Source organism: Pezoporus occidentalis, unplaced genomic scaffold, assembly GCF_034315485.1.
Source record: "Pezoporus occidentalis ecotype Australia unplaced genomic scaffold, CSIRO_AGI_Poc_V1 ctg115, whole genome shotgun sequence".
Taxonomy (NCBI): domain Eukaryota; kingdom Metazoa; phylum Chordata; class Aves; order Psittaciformes; family Psittacidae; genus Pezoporus; species Pezoporus occidentalis.
In genome coordinates this window covers 559,885-580,113 of record NW_026912940.1, presented here as the reverse complement: position 1 = coordinate 580,113, position 20,229 = coordinate 559,885, and the positions used below count along the sequence as shown (strand labels likewise).

Genomic DNA, 20,229 nt, shown 5'->3' with positions numbered 1-20,229 from the left:
CCATCATCAATCTAATTTTGCAGCAGCTTTTCTATAGTGCCTTAAGAGCACTAACTACATCACCCAAGAAAAATGGGAGATGTGTATATATGTGATACACAATGATGTGTATATACTTACCCCACCCCCCCAAATGTCATTTCTATAGCATCTTTCATTTCTTATTTGGTATCTCTTGAAATGGTTAGCCTTCTTTTCAGTACAGGTGTATGTGTAAACTGTGGCTGCCACTGCTTCTCTGTACCTTTAGAGGACAGAATTCAGGCCTGGCTGCCAACGAGTCAGTCATTCCCTACAGTAATGGAGAGTAAAACATGTTTTGACAAACCAAATGGTATTTGATTCAATTCGTGGAGCAGTTCAGAAAGATGTTACAGCAGCTCCCAGCAGCAGTATGAGGAAACAGTTGTAAAGCAGGTATGCTTTACTCAGCTGAGGCACATGGAGGATAGCTCCTCCAAAGGCATGTACACAGCAACTTTGTTTCTCCCCTCATTTATTCTCTAAAATTATACATATTCATTAGGTTACATAACACGCCTATACATATTCATGTCCTATCCCTGCTTTGTATTATAATGAGCTAAAAGGTCCTCTGCGCTTGCGTAGTAACCCCTGGTGGTCATGTGTGACGGTTTCAAGATGAAGTAAATGAGTCTTCTTCAGCTTAATCTTTTTACCTTTAATCGTTGCGCATGCTCCCTGGTGACTTGGTCATTGTCCAAACCAGAAAGCTGGTTTTAGCCGGTTTCAGGGCCCAGAAAGCAGAAGCCAGGTACTGTTCTTTCCTCTTACCAGTAGCCTTGTCCTCCCATCCTGGTCTAGCACGGCATAATGAGCATGATAAATGTTTGTTGAGTATGGGCAAGCAATAACGTTGTTAAGCAAGCGGCTTAATCCTAACCCCCCTGTACACTGGTTAACTCTTGCATCACAGTAGTTTTCTCATGACCCTGAGATACAACAGTTTCGTAAAATGTTTAATTTTACATACAATGCTCTACAGTTACTAAATTCTTTTAACTAGAACAGGAGGTACATGTTAGAGAAATGTTTAACACCCTCTTCACAAGCAAATTTACCAAACATCACTGTGGTGCATGTCACTGAACTGCACCTGACAAAATCAGGTTGTTTTTGTCAATTTAGACAATCCTTGAGGCCTTTTCCCAGTACCATTATTTTCAAATAATTTACTTCAATAAGCCAGTAAGGTGCACTTATGTGTAAACACACACCCGGTTTTAGGTACATATATGTCAGCTGTTGAGAGACTGTTAGTTTCCATTGGTATTTTCCTCAATGCATCACACCTGGCTAATGCAGCCAACTTAAAACAACTGTTTTGAGTTTCTCCTCTCATCGACTGCCACACAATCAAAACACTCTCGAACGGGCAAAGTGGCAAAGGGTGAGTGATACACCAAGCCACTGTGGCATAGCCTTGTCCACCACAGCACACTGGAGGCTGGTGTTCTGCACCGTGGCTGAGCTGCCTGACCCTAGTCTCTCCACCACCCCCACATGAAGCAGCACTAAGACTGAAACGACGACAATAACCGAAGGGTCATTAACGAAGGCGAACAGCAACACAGCACCGTTCAGCCACCGCTGGCCACCATTTTGGGCGAAGCCAACACGCCACAAACGGGCGCGGCCACCAGCCAAGATGGCTGCTGGCCAGCCTGCCCCGCCCCTCCCCGGCTCGGATGCAGACGGGCGCGCACCGGAAGTGTTTCTCCCCATGCCGGAAGGGCGACTCTTCCGGCGCGGTGGCCGGGCGGCGATGGCAGCGGGACGGCAGTGGTGCGGTGGTCCGTCTGGGCCTTCCGTCTCCCGGTGTGGCGGCACGGGCTGAGGGGAGCGGGCCGCCTGCCGCCGCCCTCCCGCTCCCTTCTTCTCCGCTGGAGGAAGGTAGGGGGCTGCTGGTGTTGGGGAAGGAGCCGCTGCGGCGGAGCGCAGCTCGACGGGGCGCTGGTCCAGCGCTGGCGGCGCGCTGAGAGCTGCGGGCGTTGCCAGCTGCCGGTTTGCGCCGCCTGTTGAGGGAGAAGAGCCCGGGAGCAGATGCGGACTGTGGGCGGACGGCTGCGCTAACCACTGCGGGTGTCTCCGGGAGCTACGAGTGAAAACAGGGTCTCGAAACGATAAATAAGAAAACTCTTTAAGTGTTGTCTCTGACTGTTTCGCTGTAACGTAGAGCTAAGGCTCCTCTTCTGGCTCCTAGCAAGGGCAGGACAAAAAAACAGCTAATGTTTGCCTTGTTGAATCTACTGCAGTTTTAACAGTGTGCTTTCAATGCTTACATTCCTTTTGAAGACTTATTTTCTCTGAAGGCAGCTGCGTGTTAGCCGTCTCCGAAATGCACAGCTACTGGAAAGAACAGGCAGTGATTTAGCCGTTGGATAAACATGGACTCTAAAGTTTTTACCCAGTGGGTTAACAGCTTCTTACACAATTTTTTCGGTTGTCCTACTAAAATATTAACTCAGGATATAAAACAGAAGTATTCTGTTATATAGAAGGAAAAGCTAAGTAACACCTGCCCCAGATGCCAGTAATGTATTTTGTTTATTTAGTGTCACTGTATGTTTGATTCTCTTGGCCACTATAGACACAGCAGTGTGAGGCCCAGAACAGCTGCTCCAGAGCTACCCCAATCAGATTCTGCCAGGTCAGTGTTGAGGATATCCTTCAGATGTGGAAAACCAGGAGGCCTTTTCAAGATTGCTAACCAAATGGATCAGTCTAGCCTTAGGAAAGGGGGTTTAGAAAAGTGCAGTGATTTTTATTTAATTAATTATGGTAAACTCTTTCATACTTCTATTCATAATTGTTATTCTGTATGCATAATACATTATTGAATCAGTATTTCTGCCTAGTATTTTTAAAGCCTAATATATTTTCTTAAAATAGTACTGCATAAATTGATTTTAACTCTTGTAAAAAATAATAAAACCCCAGCAGTCTGAATGCATGTTTCTTAGGAGAACTCTCATCAGCTGCAGTGAAGCAATTGTTCACCCTGTCCTGCCCTGCCCAAGGCTATTTTTAGGGAAAGTGGTGATGACTTCTTGATATGAGTGGAGGCACTTCAGTTAATGTGTTTGTAACTGCTTTGAAGAGTGTTTCAAGTTGCTTAGACCCATACAGCCAGCCAGAGATCTTAAAGCACCTAAAACTGAGCCCAGTAGTGTCCCTGGTGCTTTGATAATTTATGCTTCTTCTTGACTCATGTCTGGTTTGTTCTGCATGGTGTCAGTTACAAGTACAGGTGTTCAGCGTCTTTCTTCCAGAATACTTACTGCAACTGATCACACAGAGCAGAAGTACAGTTAGGTGCAAGTAATATGCTTACAGTATCTTTATATGTGCAGATGAGTACAAATACAGACCTTTAGTACACATTCAAATAGAAAATATCCTTTTATGTGGTTCATAGGTGGGCACTCTGCTAGAGCTTAATAAAACTGGATGTTGCTACACTGCAAACAAGCAGTGATGCTCCTGTTGCTGGCTGGCTAGCAGCATGTTTGTCTAGCAGATGTCAAAGAACTTTACAAACTTTCTGTATTTATAGAAAGTCTTATTATTACCACTCTGCAGCTAGAAGCACTGAGGTCAGATGGGGTAAGTAACTTACTCAATTCATGGCTTCTGTTTTTTTTCACTCAGTGCTTGACTTTAGCCTGGTGTATTTGTAGCTAGCAGGCCCTATGGTGGCCAGAGCCGTAGATGGAGCATTATATGTAATTACTATTAGTCTGTTGCTCACATAGCACTATGACTTTCTCTGACGTAGAAAGAACTCGGGTCTTCAGAAATGGATGCGTGTGCTGTTTCATTAATACATAATGAAAAGTTGTAAAAAGTTAACTTAGGAAAACCAAGCCTCATCTGCATCCCCTCTTTCTCCAACCTATACTGAATGATTGTCACCTTTTGTTCCAGGTGCAGAGCATGGAGAATGATGAACTTCCGCCAGAGGATGGGATGGATTGGTGTGGGGTTGTACTTGTTAGCAAGTGCTGCAGCTTTTTATTACGTCTTTGAAATCAATGAGACTTACAACAAACTAGCACTGGAGCACATTCAGCAACACCCTAAGGAACCACAGGAAGGAACCACATGGATGCACTCCTTAAAAGTACGACTGCTATCCTTGCCTTTTTGGCTGTGGACTATAATATTTTTAATACCATATTTACAGATGTTCCTGTTCCTCTATTCCTGTACAAGAGCTGACCCCAAAACTGTTGGGTATTGCATCATTCCTATCTGCTTGGCTGTTATTTGCAATCGCCATCAAACATTTGTGAAGGCCTCTAATCAAATCAGTAGATTACAACTGATTGACACTTAGCTCAATTTCTAGTTCCTGTAGCTGTTTTGAAGCAATTGCATATACCTGATCTAATCGCAAGACTGAAGTTCTGAGTGAAGGCTGGAAAGATCCTTTTCTTTCGTACTGTTAAGCAATGAAGAGAGTGACTGTTTTCTATTTAAAAAAATTAAAGGTTTTTAAATATGGGTCTATTGGGATGGCCAGAGTGGGACACCCTATGTGACACTTGATGGAAGTATTCCTCGTTTTGCCTTAATGATGCAAAATTGCAGCACTCCATCTGAAACATCCTGTGGGGAAATAAGTTTCTGGTCTATGACTTTACTCCTCTTAGCAAAAAAGTCATTTTTCCCTTGGAGTAAAATCAATGAAAAGATACTTCTTTTGTGGTAAATGTAAAAGAAACAAAATCAGAATATGATTATAAAAGCTGCACTTAACGCAATCACAATTCTTTGATTTTTTTTTTTATTTTTTTTTAAGTAATACCTACATCAGTGCTGGTTTTTAATGATTTTTTTTTTAATAAGTTTAGCTATAAATACAGGAAGCAAAGAATAAAGTTTGTGCAAACCTTTGAAGGGAAAAAGGTGCTTTTTTTGTTTTTCCTGTGGTAGCAGACTTTTTTCAGTCACCACAACAGTGCCATGTTTTAGTAGGTAGGCAGTGAGGATTGGCATAGGCCTGGAGCTTGGTGCTTTAATCTCTTTTCCTATGATGTCAAAAGCAGCTTATGCTGATACTTGCTATAGTCTGCACAAAGCTTCATTTGTATTTCTTTCTCCTATCTATAGAAATCTCCTTTGATAAAATTGCAAGTGATTGGAATTTACTACCATCCTAATTCCACTCCAGACATGGTGGAAAACTGTTCTGGGAGCACTGATGTACTAGGAAAAACTCTGAATTTGGGAAGGTTAGCTGGTTTTAGTTTGTGAGGATGCTACAAACAGGTTGTAGGACAGGCAATTATATTTCTTTCAGAAATTTGAAGAAATGAGACCTTCTCATTCGTGCAGTGAATGCAGATTGCTTCAGTCATACTGAAGTTTCACTGAGATTTCTTACCATAGTTTTAAACTCTATTTTTCAGTGCTATTTCGGCATAGCATTTGATTCTAACTACTGGATTGTGTATTTTGAACAGTCTTGAACCTGTTCTTCTTGTCCTTATTTGCTGCTTCTTAGAATAACTAAAGTTTTGAGCCAGCCGTGATAGAAGTAAGCTTCCAAATGTGAAAACAGTGAAAACATGCTCTTCAAAAGCAGTAGGCACAGAACGATTATGAACTAAACTCCTCAACTATAATTTCAATTCTGTGTGATTGTCTGTACCTAATCATGACAAGTGCTAATCCATTTCTGACTAAGGGAACCCTGGAGGATAATACCAGCCTTCTCTTACTTTGGAAAGAGAACACTATTTTCAGTGTTGCTGTGTTTAAGCATGGCAGTTACACCACCTTAAACTTTGTTTGCATTTGGAGGTATTTTGAGACACTGGTTTCAAACCCCAGCATTGGTGCTAGGACCTGAAAACAATGTAGCCTTTACAAGAAGGTTTTAAGTTCTAAGTGCAATATGAAAAGGAGGAAGCTGCCATCTTAATATGATGAAGTAAGAATAAACTCTGGCTTGCAGTATCTTTGGGAGTCAGAGCTTTTAAGTTGTGTTGTTTCCTAACTTTAAAAATCACCATCCTATTTATCTATAAAATAAAAACTTTTCAATGTTTATAAACAGAAGTCTGTTAATGCCCATAGATATCAGTGGCTTTATTTTTTGTTGTTGTTTATGTTTGTTGCAAGATAGCAGTGCTGGCAGTCAGCTGCTGTAGCTTACTCTTCTGTTCTTCCCTCAGTATGTATGTTCAGTTGATCTTTTTTCATTGCCTTTTTATGCTCTGTGCCCTAATTACTTGTCTTTAGCGTGGGGGTGGCTGGATGAAACTGAATCCTTTTGTCTTTTTTCTACCTTTGTGTGACAAGGAGGTACCACTGGCTGGACTATGTTTTTAACTCGATGCTGTAAGTTTTAAACTCAGCAGTTGTCTTAAGAACAATGTAAGAGGAAGCATCAAAAATAGAAGATGATAGGAAGAAGTGCGTAAGTTTCTGTTGTGCAAGCACACGGCCTTTAGTAAATTCATCAGTGTGCCTCATGTGATGAGCCAAGCTGGCTGGATGTGGAGCATGTGCTGGCTGCAGGGGTGGCTTACAGAACGGAGGCTTGTGTTTGTAGACTTTCCCATTAGAAGCCTGTTTTTGGATTAAAGCTGCTGACAAGCATGAGCTTTACAAGTAATTACAGAAAGACAGTCTAATTCAAGCAAATGCTGTGTCTGTAAGGATTTGAGTTTGAGGTGTAAAGCAGTAATGGAGAGACTTAGTATAACCTGTCAACCTGGTGCATAGGAATACTGGAAAATAGAAGAGGAAAGCTAGCTCTGATGGTGCTTCCAGCATTTTTGGCACCAGCAGAATATGAGCAGGTGGAGTCTCGCCCACAAAGTAAAGGAAAGACTAAGATCTAATTATTGAATGTTCTTCCACTGTAGTTTTCTTTTAAAAGAAGTAGTGAAATAACTTTAAGCTTGATTAGTTAGGGCTTGTTGCTTTAGACCAGAGGTTTTCAGTCCCTGATATGCCAGTGGACTTTTTACACAAAGTTTCTATATAAAGACTGCAAATTCATGCTTAATGTTACATGTTGCTTTGTAGCCTCCCACAGTTCACACTACTGTTGAAGTGTTCAGGAGTGTGGCTGGGAGGCGGATGAGACACTGTTCCCAGATGTAGCTCTACAAGCAGTTTCCAAAGCTTCAGAACAGAGCTCATAGAAGACGTCTGCACTTTAAGTACAGGATGCATGAAGGAGCTCTTTTGATACATTTATTGGGCTTTTTTTTTTTTTTGTACTGTGTTGCCTTTCCATTTTGATAAGCCACTTCCTTCAATGTTACTTCCTTTGATAAATTATCTACCCTAAAACACTTTAAGCATTTTATCACTTTAAGATTTTGCAGCCTGACAAGTGATGAGGATTAATTTATGTAATTTTCTCTCATCCCAGGTCCTCAGCAACTAAACCTCCACAGTCCTCAGAGTTGGTCTTTTCTCCTAATTTATGCTTTGTCATATCTACCGACAGAATAATGGGTGTGTGAACTTAAGAATATGTAAAGATGTAAAGCATATGTTTGCTATGCTTCAGTTCCAGCACACCCCTGCCCCTTCCAAAGAAACCCAGGCAATTTTGTGTTCATAAAAAGTCATTATTTATTCCGGTACTTTGTCCTCCATACATAAGACTTGCTCAGTTTCTATAATATATAAACAAACTGCCAGCAGAACATATGAAGAAAAAGAAAGCTTTTCATACTATTAAACCAGTCAGTATATTTCTGCTAGAGAAGTTTCTTGGGCTCCAGTAAGCTCTACGGAGTGTCTATTTAGAATGTTTTATGCCTGTTCACAGAAGCATGCACTGAACAAACTGAGAATTAAAGTAACATATGTGAAGCATTGACAACTTTCCCCTTGCAAGAAGCATCTATTATCGGGGGGCTTCAACCCCCCAGATATTTGTTGGAGGGATAACACAGCCTAGTGCACAGAGACAAGGAAATTCCTACAGATCACTGAAGATAACATTTTGTTAAAAGTGGTGGAGGAGCCAACAAGGAAGGGTGTGTTGCTAGACCTTGTGCTTACAAACCAGGAAGGATGGGCTGAATGTGTAAAGGTTGGGGCAGCCTTGGCTGTAGTGATCACGAGATAGTGGAACTCAGGATCCTGTGTGGGGGAAGCAAAATGGCAAGCAGGACTACAACCATAAATTTCTGGAGAGCTAACAGGCTCTTCAAGACCTAGTCAGTAGAATGCTATGGGCCTAGAAGAGAAGGGAGTCAAAGAGATCTCATCAGTATTTAAGCACCACTTCCTCCAGGCGCAATTCCAGTGTACTCGCATGATGAAAAAATCAAGGAGACTTGCATGGATGAGCAGGAGCTACTCCATGAGCCTAAGATTCTGTGATATTCCACATGCTGCATTATCATCATAAGAATGAGTTACCTTAGCAGAGGGATTGGGAGATGCTGATTTACACAGGCAAGAGCAGTTATACATAATGTACTCATAGGTGTTACTTGAATATTTATACTTTCTCCCTCTCTAAAATAAACTACAGCAAACAGCATAGATAATTATGAGAGTTCTGCATGGGCAGAACATTGAACTGTTGTTCACTTTATTTGACTTAGGAACCAAGCCTAAAAATCAGCTTGGATAAATGATGAAAGAAAATACATAAACATAACTGCTGCATAAAAAGAAAAATAAACCCCAATATTTTGAGAAAATAGGCTTAGGACAGACAGCTGGGTTTGAATTGTGGAATGTTAGAAACTTTCAAAGTCACACTGACTTGCCTGACTGTCACAAAAACTGAAGATTTTTTGAGACCAAGATTCCCAGCTCTTTCAATCCATTTTATATATGACCTTTACCAGGAAAATACTTCATTGATGGGTGACTAGAATAAACTTTTTTGGTGATAAGCAAAAATAATCTTCCACTGTAGGGCTGCTCAGGAATGGACACGGTCTTACAGGTGTTCTTTAATTCTGAATACTATAGTGGTCTTCTACTGCTTTCTTTCCATACAAATTAAAAGTTCTGCTGTACCATTTTAAGATCATGTCTGACAAAATAACTCACTCCTGATTTTACTATATAAGAATTTAAGTTGCATGAATAAATACAATGACTTAGAAAATGTCGTTAAAAACGTAGCAGTCAGAAGACTTGTGAGAACAGTTTTGTATTTGTCAACTGGTCTACCAAAAATTCTTCTCAATGTAACACTGGCTCCCTGCAAGCAACACGCTGCTGACAGCAAGGTGCATCTTTTTCTTACGGCCTCCGTGTGCAAACAACGTCGGGACCGACATTTCGCTTTCCGAACAGGAGCAGAAGTGCCGCAGGCTTCGCCGGGCCCTGCCCGGACACCCTCACACCCGGTGCAGCTAGAATGTCTCCTAGAGAGGCCTGACCCAAGTACCCAGTGCCGTCACCACGGCTGCTGAACCCTCGTACGCTTCCGAGGTGGGTCGTCGGCGTTTGCTTTCGTGTCGATACTGTTTTCGCCTTCATCATCCTCATCTTCCTCCTGTTCATCGTCGTCATCATCCTCGGCGTCACCTGACGGGGTTCAACCAGGAGCGAATGAGCGGCGCGCGGCGCAGGCGGCGACCCACGGGCAGCGGAGCCTCCACGCCGCGCTTCCGTCCCCTCCCCACCGCCACTCACCGCGCGGCCCGCCGCCACCCGCCGCCTCTCTCTCGGCCTGCACCAAGGGCGCCAACAGCTCCACCACCCGCTCCCGCAGCTCGGCCAGGCTCTGCCGCAGCCCGCGCAGCTGCCCGGCCTCGCCCCGCTCCGTCAGGCGAGGCAGCGGCACCCGCACCGACCGCGTCTCGCCGTCACGGCCCCTCAGCTCCGCCACCAGCTCCATCGCGCCGCCCCCTGATCACGTGCGCGCGGCAGCGCGACCGCGGCTCACCGCTCTCTCTGATCACGCGCAGCCATGGTCACGTGAGGCCAGCGGTTCCGCTTCCGCTGTGGCGCCCCCTGGTGCCTCGGCCGCGTGTTTCCCGCCTCATCTCGCCCTCGGCCTCGCGTCCCGGCGATGGAAGCGGCGGCGCCGGAGGGCGCGGAGCCGGGGAGCGGCTGCGGCGGCGCGGAGGAGCCCGTGGTCTCCCTGGCGGAGGTGCTGGCCGAGAACGAGGAGCTCGAGAAGGAGGCGCGGGCCGTGCTGGGGGGCAGCGACCACGAGCGCTGCAGCTACTCTCAGGTGGGGGCGGGGTCGCGCGGGGCGGGGCCGGGGGCGGGGCCGCCCGGGGTCTGGGACGGGGACCCCCCGGTGGCCTCTGTATCTCGCGTCGGTGTCATCCCATAGGGAGCCGTGAAGAGGCAGGCGCTGTACGCCTGCAGCACCTGCACGCCGCCCGGCGGGGAGCCGGCGGGAATCTGTCTGGCCTGCAGCTACGAGTGCCACGGCACCCACCGCCTCTTCGAGCTCTACACCAAGAGGTACCGCGGGGCGCTGCGGGACTGGACGGGCGGCGGGAAGCGCGCTGCGGCTCGAGCCCCCTCACCCGCGCGGCCCTGGGCAGCCTCCTACCGAACCGGCTCCTCAGGGCTAGGAAGGCGAGGCGGTGTGCGCCCACCGCCGCCGGTGTCCTGCCCCTCTGGACCCGGGGTGAGCTGAGCTGGCTGGGGGATCTCACCAGGGTCACCTCCGCTCTCTGGTACGCTTCGGTGAGAGAGGGCAACTCGCACAAAGCACACCACTCCCAGCAAAGCTGCACTGGCAACTGAGGTCAGGTCACCGAGGTACCCACCTTCTCCTTCTCTTGGCACACCAGCCCTGTTTAAGTGAGAGCTTAGGGTGTCTGGGTAGGAGACAAGAGCTTAATCACCGTCATGGATCCAGTTTTTGGAAATGAAGCAGTTCAGGCTCCTATTCCACCAGCACTCGTGACTGTGATTTTAAGTGGGGCAGTTGCAGCACCCAGGGTTAGCTCTGTACCGTTGTGGCCGCCCAGCCTAGTGCTGCTGTCAGTGATGGTCTTAGCTGAGAGATCTGTTGAGAACACCTTGTGAGAGGGTAGGGGCACTTCCGACTGATGCTGTTGTTTAAGCACGGCAAGAATGTTTTTATGTCTTCTAATAAACTTCTGGGAATCTTTATGAACGCAAAACCTGATGTGTTTTCTGTTAATAAACCCACCTGAAACACTGTGCTTTTCTTTCCAGGAACTTCCGCTGTGACTGTGGAAACAGCAAGTTCAAAAATCTGCAGTGCAAGTTACTGCCAGTAAGTGCAGATAGGGGTTTTGTACATGCAGAATTGAAATGACGGTATTGGGACGCTGGTGACTTGCCTCAGCCACTACTGACGCACACAGTGCCTCTGTTTTTCCCAGCAAGTTAAACAAGGTGGGAGTATTACAGCATAAGATAAACCTGTTGAGAGACCAAAGGGAAATGTGAGGAGAGAGAAAAGAAAACATTTGATAATTGTCATCCATGAATGCAGCAGTTTTGCCTCTATGGTTAGCGTAATACCAGAAACGTGTTGTGGTGCCTGCACTAATACATCTCATTGGCTTTAAGCTGGCTTCAGGGGAAGCTTTTAGGTGTAATTCTGCTGTTGCATTAAAGAAATTCAAGCTTCTTCTGTTGCCAAAGGTACGGTTCACTCCCCTTATTCATGGTGGCATTAATGCTGTAATCTTTTTTGGTTGGTTGTCACCAGAGCCCACTGATGGGATAGTTTTTTACTGCATTAATCCTTCTGTGCTTTCATTTCATTGAGCATTTTGGACTTGTCAAGTAGTTGATAATACTCTGAAAAACAGCAACAACTTGTCTTGCTCCCTGGATAGTAACAGTCCAAACAGGCCAGTGGTTTTGTGTATGCCCGTTTTGTTCTGGCAGAACTGGGATGGATCCAGAGCTAGTCAGCTCAGGACTATAGTCCAGTGATCCCTACAGAGACACCTGTGACGATTTTAAGATGTTACTGTTTCTAATTCAAGTCAGTGAAATGGATCATGTGGTTGGTCCTCCTCCTTCAGTTCAGTGCAAAATCAATTGTTAAGTGACCTTCAGCATCCACCTATTTACCTGTCTGACTTCACGGGTGCCAAGTGCTCATATCCCCTGTCCTGTCTTTGTCACAATAGTGGTAGAAGGTGGTTTGTAGTGGCATCATAAATGGTCACAGCTCTTTCTGGAGGGGCTAGTGGTGGCTTCAGGCTGCAACTGCATGTGGTTCTGAAGCCCTCTGGCTGCAGCTGTATTAGCTGGGGGGGTTGGTTGTTCATTTGTTTGTTTTTTTTTAGTGGAATTACCTGTAATTGAGTTTCATTCAGCATGTTTTGTAATTTAGATAATTCTCTCCTGTAGAATGAGGTTTGTATGACACAAATTTAGTGGAAGCTCAGTGGTAAGATTAAGCAGAGTCAGGTTTGGATCACAATCTGGATGTTAAAAAAAAATGGAGGGGAAGGTGAACAATAAATCTACAGTTGTTGCTATAATGCAGCAGGTAGGCATAGCTGGTGATCAGAACTCTTACATCGTTCTGGAGTAGCAGTAGTTTAACAAACACCATAGTTGCCATTTATTACAAAGGTGAAGAGACTGGTTTTCCTTTTGAACTTCAGTATTCCCTGCGTGCCCTGTCTGCTGCTCACTGTATAGCATAGGGTGTCTGGATAGTACCTTTCTTTTTGGATCTTCAAGGTGATGAGTATAATTATTGCTTTTAGGAATTAAAGTGCAACAGGAATGTTTGTTTGGGGTTTTATTTCTAGATTATGTATATTTTCAGTCTTGTTTTTCACTGCATTGTTTACTGAGATTTTTTTTTTTCCTTCTAGGAAAAGGGCAAGGTGAATGCAGGAAATAAGTATAATGACAATTTCTATGGATTATACTGTACATGTAAAAGACCTTATCCTGATCCTGAAGATGAGGTAAGAAATACAAAAGCCGATAGTAATCATATATAGATGGTATTTATGCAAAGTATTGTTCAAAGGGTCGTCTCTGAGCTGCTTTACAGCAAAGAACCCATTTCAAGAAATCTTATGTTCCGTATTACTCTTGGTTGTCATATATACAGTAATTATGAGGGGTTTTTTTAATGGTAAAATATGTTTATGCCTTAAGGACAGATGAGGAGGACAAACCATCATTGGGAGAAAATGCTGCAGTTCTCTCTGCTTTCCTCTCTATAAAGTAGAGACTCCTCTGTATGGAGTTCCCTTAGGGGGAGGGTTCTCACCATCTTAAGAAATGTGGCAGGAGACCAGTAAACACATTACACATGTTAGGAGAAACCATAATCTGCTTCCTTGTGTCTGCAACAGTGCTCTGACAAGGCTGCTGGGATAGGGAGAGTCTGTCCTGTAGCACTGGCTTTAGCTTTCCTTTATGGTAGTCACAATAGTTTTTGTCCATCTGAAGTATTAAAATATACCACTTGGTTTGCACACGCACACTTTTGTTTGCAGTCATAGAAATCAGGTGTTTTAAAGAATAAGGAAGGAGCAAGTCCTGTAAATACAAAAAGTATTTTACAAACTCACCTCTCTGAAGTTCAGAGATGATAACTAAACATTTCTAAAGAAATCATTAATAATTGTTTCCTGACCGAGCAGTTTGTGTTGTACTATGTTGTGGCTAGTTAAGTTAGGACTCAGGTGTTCCTCTGTAAACCTGATAACATGATGGGTATCAGTATCTTTCTTTTGCTAACCTGCCTGTTAACGCATTTCTCTTTACTGGAAGAAAGATGCCAACAGTGTATTAACTTTTATCAGCTCTTTTGTGAGAATGTTGTGTTCTAAAAGGAAAACAAGTTTTGTAATAATAAATGGGAATTTCCACAGTCTTGATAAACAACAAATTACATATGCTGTTGGAGTTCAGGGAAGCAAACTGACTAATGAAGCAGTTAACTACTTATTAATGGCAGCTCCCCGTGGATAGGTGAAGAGGGAAGTGCAATTCACTTGAGCAGGCTTTGCATAATACTCTCATTTGGGGCTTGTGAAAGACTCTAGAAGTTGCTGTTAATGCTAATAATATGACCGTTCATCTAGATTCCAGATGAGATGATCCAGTGCATAGTCTGTGAAGACTGGTTCCATGGAAGGGTAAGGAAACTCTAAGTATCAGAATTGCCAGTTGCAATAGAAATAAGTTAGTGTCATTTAAGTTTGTATGGTTATTCTTATTTTAAAAGGTTTGCTTTAGTTCTCAAAAGGTTATTACAGGAGTTCTGGGATATTTCTTTTCATCTTATGCAAAGGAATATTGAAAGTTTAATCTTGTGCTGCTGTCCTCTCTAGTTCTACCTCTTTGAAGGTTACTGCTGCAGAATAGAGTAACAACTTTGTAACTGTCTCTTTAACTAGAAAATTCTAATCAGTGCAATTGGTGAGCAAAAGAGTCTTACTGAAGCACATTATTATCAAATACCCAAACAGTTATTCATGCAAAAGAATGCTTTTTAAATTGTAATTCCTTTAAGTAGCAAGGAAAAACTGTGCTGTTGGTTCATGATTACAAACTTTGGAGAAATCTTTTAAAAGCAGCTCAGCACTTCAGTGAGTGCCCTACTTAATGTGTGAGCATTAAGGATTCAGCCTTATGCCTTGAAGGGCACGAGTGAAGTTCTGTGTTTGAAGTTGCAGGATCAAAGAATTAAAGAAAAGATGATTGGCTTCAATTATGGGTTCTGTAGTTAAGCTGTAGGATTCTTTTGTGTAAATGTGTGTATGATGAATGTTATGCTGTTCACTGTGAGCCTTGAAGAATGCTTTTCAAAAGAAAGTCACTAAACACTTTTAATTGCCTAAATATTTCTCACCAATTTATGGAGAGCTTTGGGACCTAATTCTTCCCAAGGGCATTATGTGACCAATATGAAGACTTAAAATCTCTTGCACATAAGGTAGCAATCATAAAAAGTTATTTAAGAGTTCACATGTGCCAGTATGCAAGAGGTATCTTCACCTATCCTGTTTTTAGGACAGTGTAGAAGAATATTGTTTAGAAATGAGATAAGACTGAGATTTCTGAATGTGTAGAAGGCATAAAAGAGTGTAGACAAAGACATAATTATTTCAGTTTTTCCTTGGAATTTTTATCAGCTCTTTTCAGTCTTTAAAGTATACTGGTAATTGTAGAGTTAGCAGGAGTGTATGACTGTGTTGAAACTGTGACAGCAGTTGATGTTGTACTTCCTCTAAGTCTAGAATTGAGTGTTAATTTGCAGCAAATGTTTCACTGCTACATCCTTGTTTAATTTTGACAGCATCTTGGTGTGGTTCCCCCTGAAAGTGGAGACTTCCATGAAATGGTATGCCAAGCCTGCATGAATCACTGCCATTTCCTCTGGGTTTATGCGTCACAGTTAGCAGGTAAAGAAAATTGAGCCAATATTTGGTTAGCATGTATTTGTTGTATGTGATTGATTAATAACTTAATACTGTTTAAGTGGTTAGAGAAATTATACTCGATATTGGTCACCTTCAGCAGTGGAACATGCAGGACTCCACAGACTGTTCTGTATTTCTCGTTCTTAAATCTTAGTTCTGTGGTGCTCACTCATTTATCTAATCAAAGATGTGCTAGCACATAGATAGCTGAAGATTTAGTACTTGTTTTAGTGAACTTAATTTCTAAACTGGATCAAAGAATTGAAGAGTCATCCTAAGGGGAGCAGTGAGACAAACAGCTGAGCATAAGAGGCTCTGAGCAGCAAAGAATGACTGACAAGTGACCTGGAATGAATGTGTAAAACCTTAAGCTGGGTAGAGCTGGGGCTGTGCTCAGGACACGTTCCCTGCAGGCCTCTGTCTGTTATGTGGTCTCTGCAGGATCAGAAGGGTAGATGACTTGATTTCTGTGCAAAGAGCTGTTTTCACAGAGTCTGCTAAACGTTGCTTATATTAGCTGATAACTGATCTCTTATGTGCCAGAAATTTCGATGTCAATTTTAAGGATTCCAGGATGGCCTACCTGGAGTTCTGTTCCCTCTAATGTAAATATAGTACAGAATGGGGATTTTGTTTTTTTTAGTTTTTCTGTTTCTAACCAGCTATATCACAGGGCACACATTTGAATTGCCATCGAAAGAAAAACTTGTTTTAAATAAGGAAGGAATTGGTGTAGTTAATCTGTCATGAAGTTTTTGAGGTGTGTGTCTGGAGGAAATGAAGGACTCTGACACAAAGTCAGCAAAATATATGTGACAGCTACTGAATCGGCAATAGCTATCAAGGGGCATCAAGACAGACAAGCATCTTAGTACAGAACTATCTCAAATTGTCCCTCTCCTACAATACAGATTTTGTGGAGTGTTTTAGAATAGGAGTCCAAGAGGTGAAGATAACTGGTGAAAGAGGGAGTGGTTTCTTTGTCTACCTAGGTCACCGTGTCTTTGGGCAGCTGTAGAGTATGTCCAGGACCCTGCAGTGCATGAGCTGATCTAGGCGCTCTTTGACACTGCAGTGTAAAGCAGAAAGAATGTCTGTAATAGCCAGTATGTTGTCTGGCACAGTATTCTCACTTACATGGGTACGTATCTTCCAGTTCCGACTTTGACCAAAGTGAACTCCCTTGAAGGTGAAGGGCTTTTCCTGAAGGTTAAGGAAAGTGAAGAGCAGAAAAAAGAAATAAAAAAAGAAAGTGGAGTGAAACACCAGGAAATGAAAGAAGAAAAGCAAACAGAACAGTTTAACGAGCCTTCCACTAGCTTTGGGTCTGCCTGTCCAGAGGTAAAATGTACCTTTTTTTCTGTCCTGTTCATTTTCATACTGATGGTAGCTGAGGCAAAGCCCACTTCCTTCTGTATAGGTTCAGTGAACAGCTAAAAGCTTTCAATCTGTCTCCATGTTCCTCTCCAGTCACTGACACTTTAAATGTGTGGTCTCTGTGGAGCACAGCGTAGGCTGTGGAGCACCATTGTAGAAATGGCTGACGGGGGCATAGTGTCTGTTTGCCAATAGGTCAGATCCATCCCTTCCTGTCAGTCACCTGGCCTTTACACTGGGGCACTTGCTGAGTTTGTTCTAATACAGGGATATTATGCTTTGTAGCTGCATTTGCATGATAGTCCGGCTCTGATTTTTTTAAAACATTTATGGCTATTGCAGTAAATTTTTGCAGAAATTTCTAGTGGAAACTGCTAAAACCACATCAGAATCCTGATGTGGATGGAATGGTAATGTAGGTTATTTAGAAAAATAAATGTCTGAGACAAAAGAAGAATCTTGCATAAGGAAAACCACATGTTGGAAAGAATGGAGTGTATTGGAAGTGATGGTACAGAGCACTAAACACCCATTTTAATTCAGGTGGTTACTAAGAGCGAGGAGCCAGTCTGCAAGCTGAAGGAACTCCAGAGCAAGCCATTTTTAAAAAAAGACAGTGCCACCTTTTGGCCACTGAACTGGAGAAGCAAACTGTGCACCTGTGAAGACTGCTCGGTATGTATCCTCTCTTCATTATGGTCACTGGCATGGGGGAGGCAGAGAGGACCTCCAAGAGGATCTTTATCTACAAGAGAAGCTTGTAGAAAAAATCTGTGTAAGTATTCTTACTCTGCATATAGATACCTCCCCTCCCCTCCATCCCACGTAAAGAAACACACTGAATCTGTCAGAATTAATACAGCATGAATGAGCTTCTAACTGTTTCTGTGTTATTTGCTGCTTAAATCCAGTATTGCTTTGGAAATTGTGATGGAGAGATGCCTGAAATGCTGGATACAAAATTTACAATATTTTTATTGTTATTATTTGTGATACTAAACACAAAAAGGATTAGGGAGAGCGTCTCCATCTCAGATTTTTTGTAACATATAAGTAAATTTTACTTTATTCTCCAGAAAATGTATTCAGAGCTTGAAGTGCAGTTCCTGACAGATGAATGTGACACTGTCTTGGCTTACGAAAATAAAGGTACCAGTGACCAAGAAACAGAGAGGAGAGATCCTTTAATGGACACCCTTAACAGCATGAACAGAGTTCAGCAAGTAGAACTCATCTGTGGTAAATACAACTTCATTTTTAGAATCTGCCTTGAAACTTTAACTAAACAGGTTCCCCTAAGGATTAGTATTGGGTCTTGCAGTGTAGTGTCAAGCTGGTTTTGAAGCAACGTGTAGAAGACTGTATGACAGATGGCACTTCAGTCAGGATTCCTCTAGAGACGTTTGTTCTCTCTGGCCTGTTGTTACAACTTTAACTTACATTGAGGATCTAGTTAGTATGAGAACAACTTTTCCCCTATTTAACATTTTTTGATATTGTGTCAATAGTAATTTCTTGTAACATGAATATTTAAACATTAATTCACATTTCTGCTCTCTGGCTTATTTAATTTACCCTGTTCTCTTGTTTGGCAATCTCCTGTTGTCTGGGGGAGTGCCAGGCAGTGTGCCACTGGGGCACAGTATGCTCCCTGGCAGCTCTGCCCAGAGTATATTGACAAGGCAGTGCTGAGGTCCTTTATAACTAGAGCAGTTTCCCTCTTCTGAGTGAGGAGTTTGCACTCTGGCAAGGGTAGCTGTTCAGTTCTGAGTTACAGGCGAGGACATCTCACCACAACCCGTATGTGCTTTCGCTGTGGGAAGCTGGGAGCAGGGGCAGTCTTGATTGATTGGACTGATTCACTCAGTGAACTTGTGCACATTTCTCTGAAGATCAACCTGAACAGGAACTCTGAATGCATGGGCTGGCCTGATAAATCATTAGGCTTCTCATATTTGTCTGGACTTGCCTTTCTTATTGTTTATAATCCAGGTCAAACTTGAGTTGTCTCAAGTAAATGTAATAAATGACAAGAATAAGTAGAACAAGGTCTTTTTGAGCCAGTGTTAAACTAAAGCTGGGCATCTTTTTGTTTTTAATTTCCCTTGCCTTCGCTCCTCCATCCAGAATACAATGATTTGAAGACAGAACTGACAGACTATCTCAGGAGATTCGCCAATGAGGGAACGGTAAGACACAGCTTGCAGAATTTGTTTGCCAGAACCTGTGCTGTAGTACTGTTGTGGGGTGTGTGCTGGATACTAGGCTACTATAAGAATTTTTTCCTGTTTGTTGGAGTAGCTGGCACTGCAATAGAAACAAGAAATCCCTGATTCCATGCGAATTTACAAGTTGTATTTCCTTAAAGACATTGTAACAGGGACCTCACAGAAATCTGTCTAAGAAGTACCGAGAGCACTTCTTAATTTAAATGAAACTTGTGTTGCTCTACGAAAAGCATTCAGGAAAAAAGCTCTTAACCTTTATGTTTTTTCCTAGGTTGAATTTAAACCCTTACAAGAATAAGGACTGACTAAATACTGGCAAACAGCCTTCTCAGTTGTTTTCCTGGAGGAGTTTGCATGCTGTTATTAACCAGCACATGCATTTTGTTGGCTTATTTGCTGAATTGCCATTCTTAGTTACATTGTTCTGAGTCTGAAAGTGAGCTCCTAAAAAGCTTGCTTTGTGTTAATTCTTCTGGCAATAAAAGCAAGTGGTCAAAGCCATTAAAAAGTACCATCAGGAGCTTTGCTCCATGTGCTTGCTCTGCCTTTGGGGAGCTTGTTTCTCTGTATTCCCTTACTGTGGAATTTGGACATTACTAGCCTTCTTTGGGTAGAACAGGAAAGCTGCTTTGCGAGCTGTAACAGAGGGGTTTGGGATACCGGCTTTTGTGCATGTGGGGGTAGGGAGGGAAATGGATCATTTAATTAAATCCGTGTAGCACAACTTGGGTTTCATGCTGCTTCCTGTAGGTGGTTAAAAGAGAAGACATTCAGCACTTCTTTGAAGAGTTTCAGTCACGGAAAAGACAACGGACTAACAGGATGCAGTACTACTGTAGTTAGACTGAGAGGGTTTGGGTCTGAAAGGACAACTGGGCAAACAATATTAATTGGCAAGCAGCAGCGACATCTCCAATATTTGACTTCTCATCAAAATCCTACTGTCCAGGAAATGTCTTCATTTTGTCTCATACTTCCTTTATTTGTAGCAACTAAAGCGTGATCCTAACAGGTACATTATTGCATTTATAGGGATTTCAGAGTCCTGATGGACTTTGCATTCCTGTGAAAGCTGACTGTGTCCTTCCAGGGTGGGTGGCTTGTTCCAGGAACAACATCCCACTGTTTATTCCCTTCTGCCTTTCACTTGTTTTACTGTTAGTGCCTATTGCTGTGCATAGTACTAAACCCTCGTGGGGTCTGTCTGCCCTCCTGTGCAGTGCAGGGTGGACGCTTTCACTGTGCTTTGCAAGACTGGAGTG

At 43.0% G+C, this 20,229-nt stretch overlaps 3 protein-coding genes across 3 annotated transcripts; 2 read left to right on the top strand and 1 right to left on the bottom strand.

Annotated features, from left to right (window-relative positions):
* Nucleotides 1-1,726: 1,726 nt before the first annotated feature.
* On the top strand, nt 1,727-4,923 carry LYSET (lysosomal enzyme trafficking factor). The gene is made up of 2 exons (XM_062637734.1): nt 1,727-1,914; nt 3,949-4,923. Exon 2 carries the CDS (start codon nt 3,965-3,967, stop codon nt 4,358-4,360), a length of 396 nt encoding a protein of 131 aa, XP_062493718.1. The 5' UTR covers nt 1,727-1,914; nt 3,949-3,964; the 3' UTR covers nt 4,361-4,923.
* Nucleotides 4,924-8,542: 3,619 nt separating this feature from the next.
* On the bottom strand, nt 8,543-9,863 carry LOC134173591 (EKC/KEOPS complex subunit GON7-like). Its single transcript, XM_062637722.1, has 2 exons — nt 9,655-9,863; nt 8,543-9,546 (listed from the first exon to the last, which is right to left on the bottom strand). The coding sequence occupies exons 1-2, from the start codon at nt 9,857-9,859 to the stop codon at nt 9,416-9,418; spliced, it is 336 nt and encodes a 111-aa protein (XP_062493706.1). The 5' UTR covers nt 9,860-9,863; the 3' UTR covers nt 8,543-9,415.
* An 83-nt stretch (nt 9,864-9,946) lies between these two features.
* Nucleotides 9,947-19,996, top strand: UBR7 (ubiquitin protein ligase E3 component n-recognin 7). The gene is made up of 11 exons (XM_062637712.1): nt 9,947-10,198; nt 10,304-10,437; nt 11,164-11,224; nt 12,795-12,890; nt 14,022-14,075; nt 15,239-15,344; nt 16,519-16,703; nt 17,283-17,414; nt 17,816-17,978; nt 18,867-18,928; nt 19,718-19,996. Exons 1-11 carry the CDS (start codon nt 10,034-10,036, stop codon nt 19,808-19,810), a joined length of 1,251 nt encoding a protein of 416 aa, XP_062493696.1. The 5' UTR covers nt 9,947-10,033; the 3' UTR covers nt 19,811-19,996.
* The last annotated feature ends 233 nt before the right edge of the window (nt 19,997-20,229 follow it).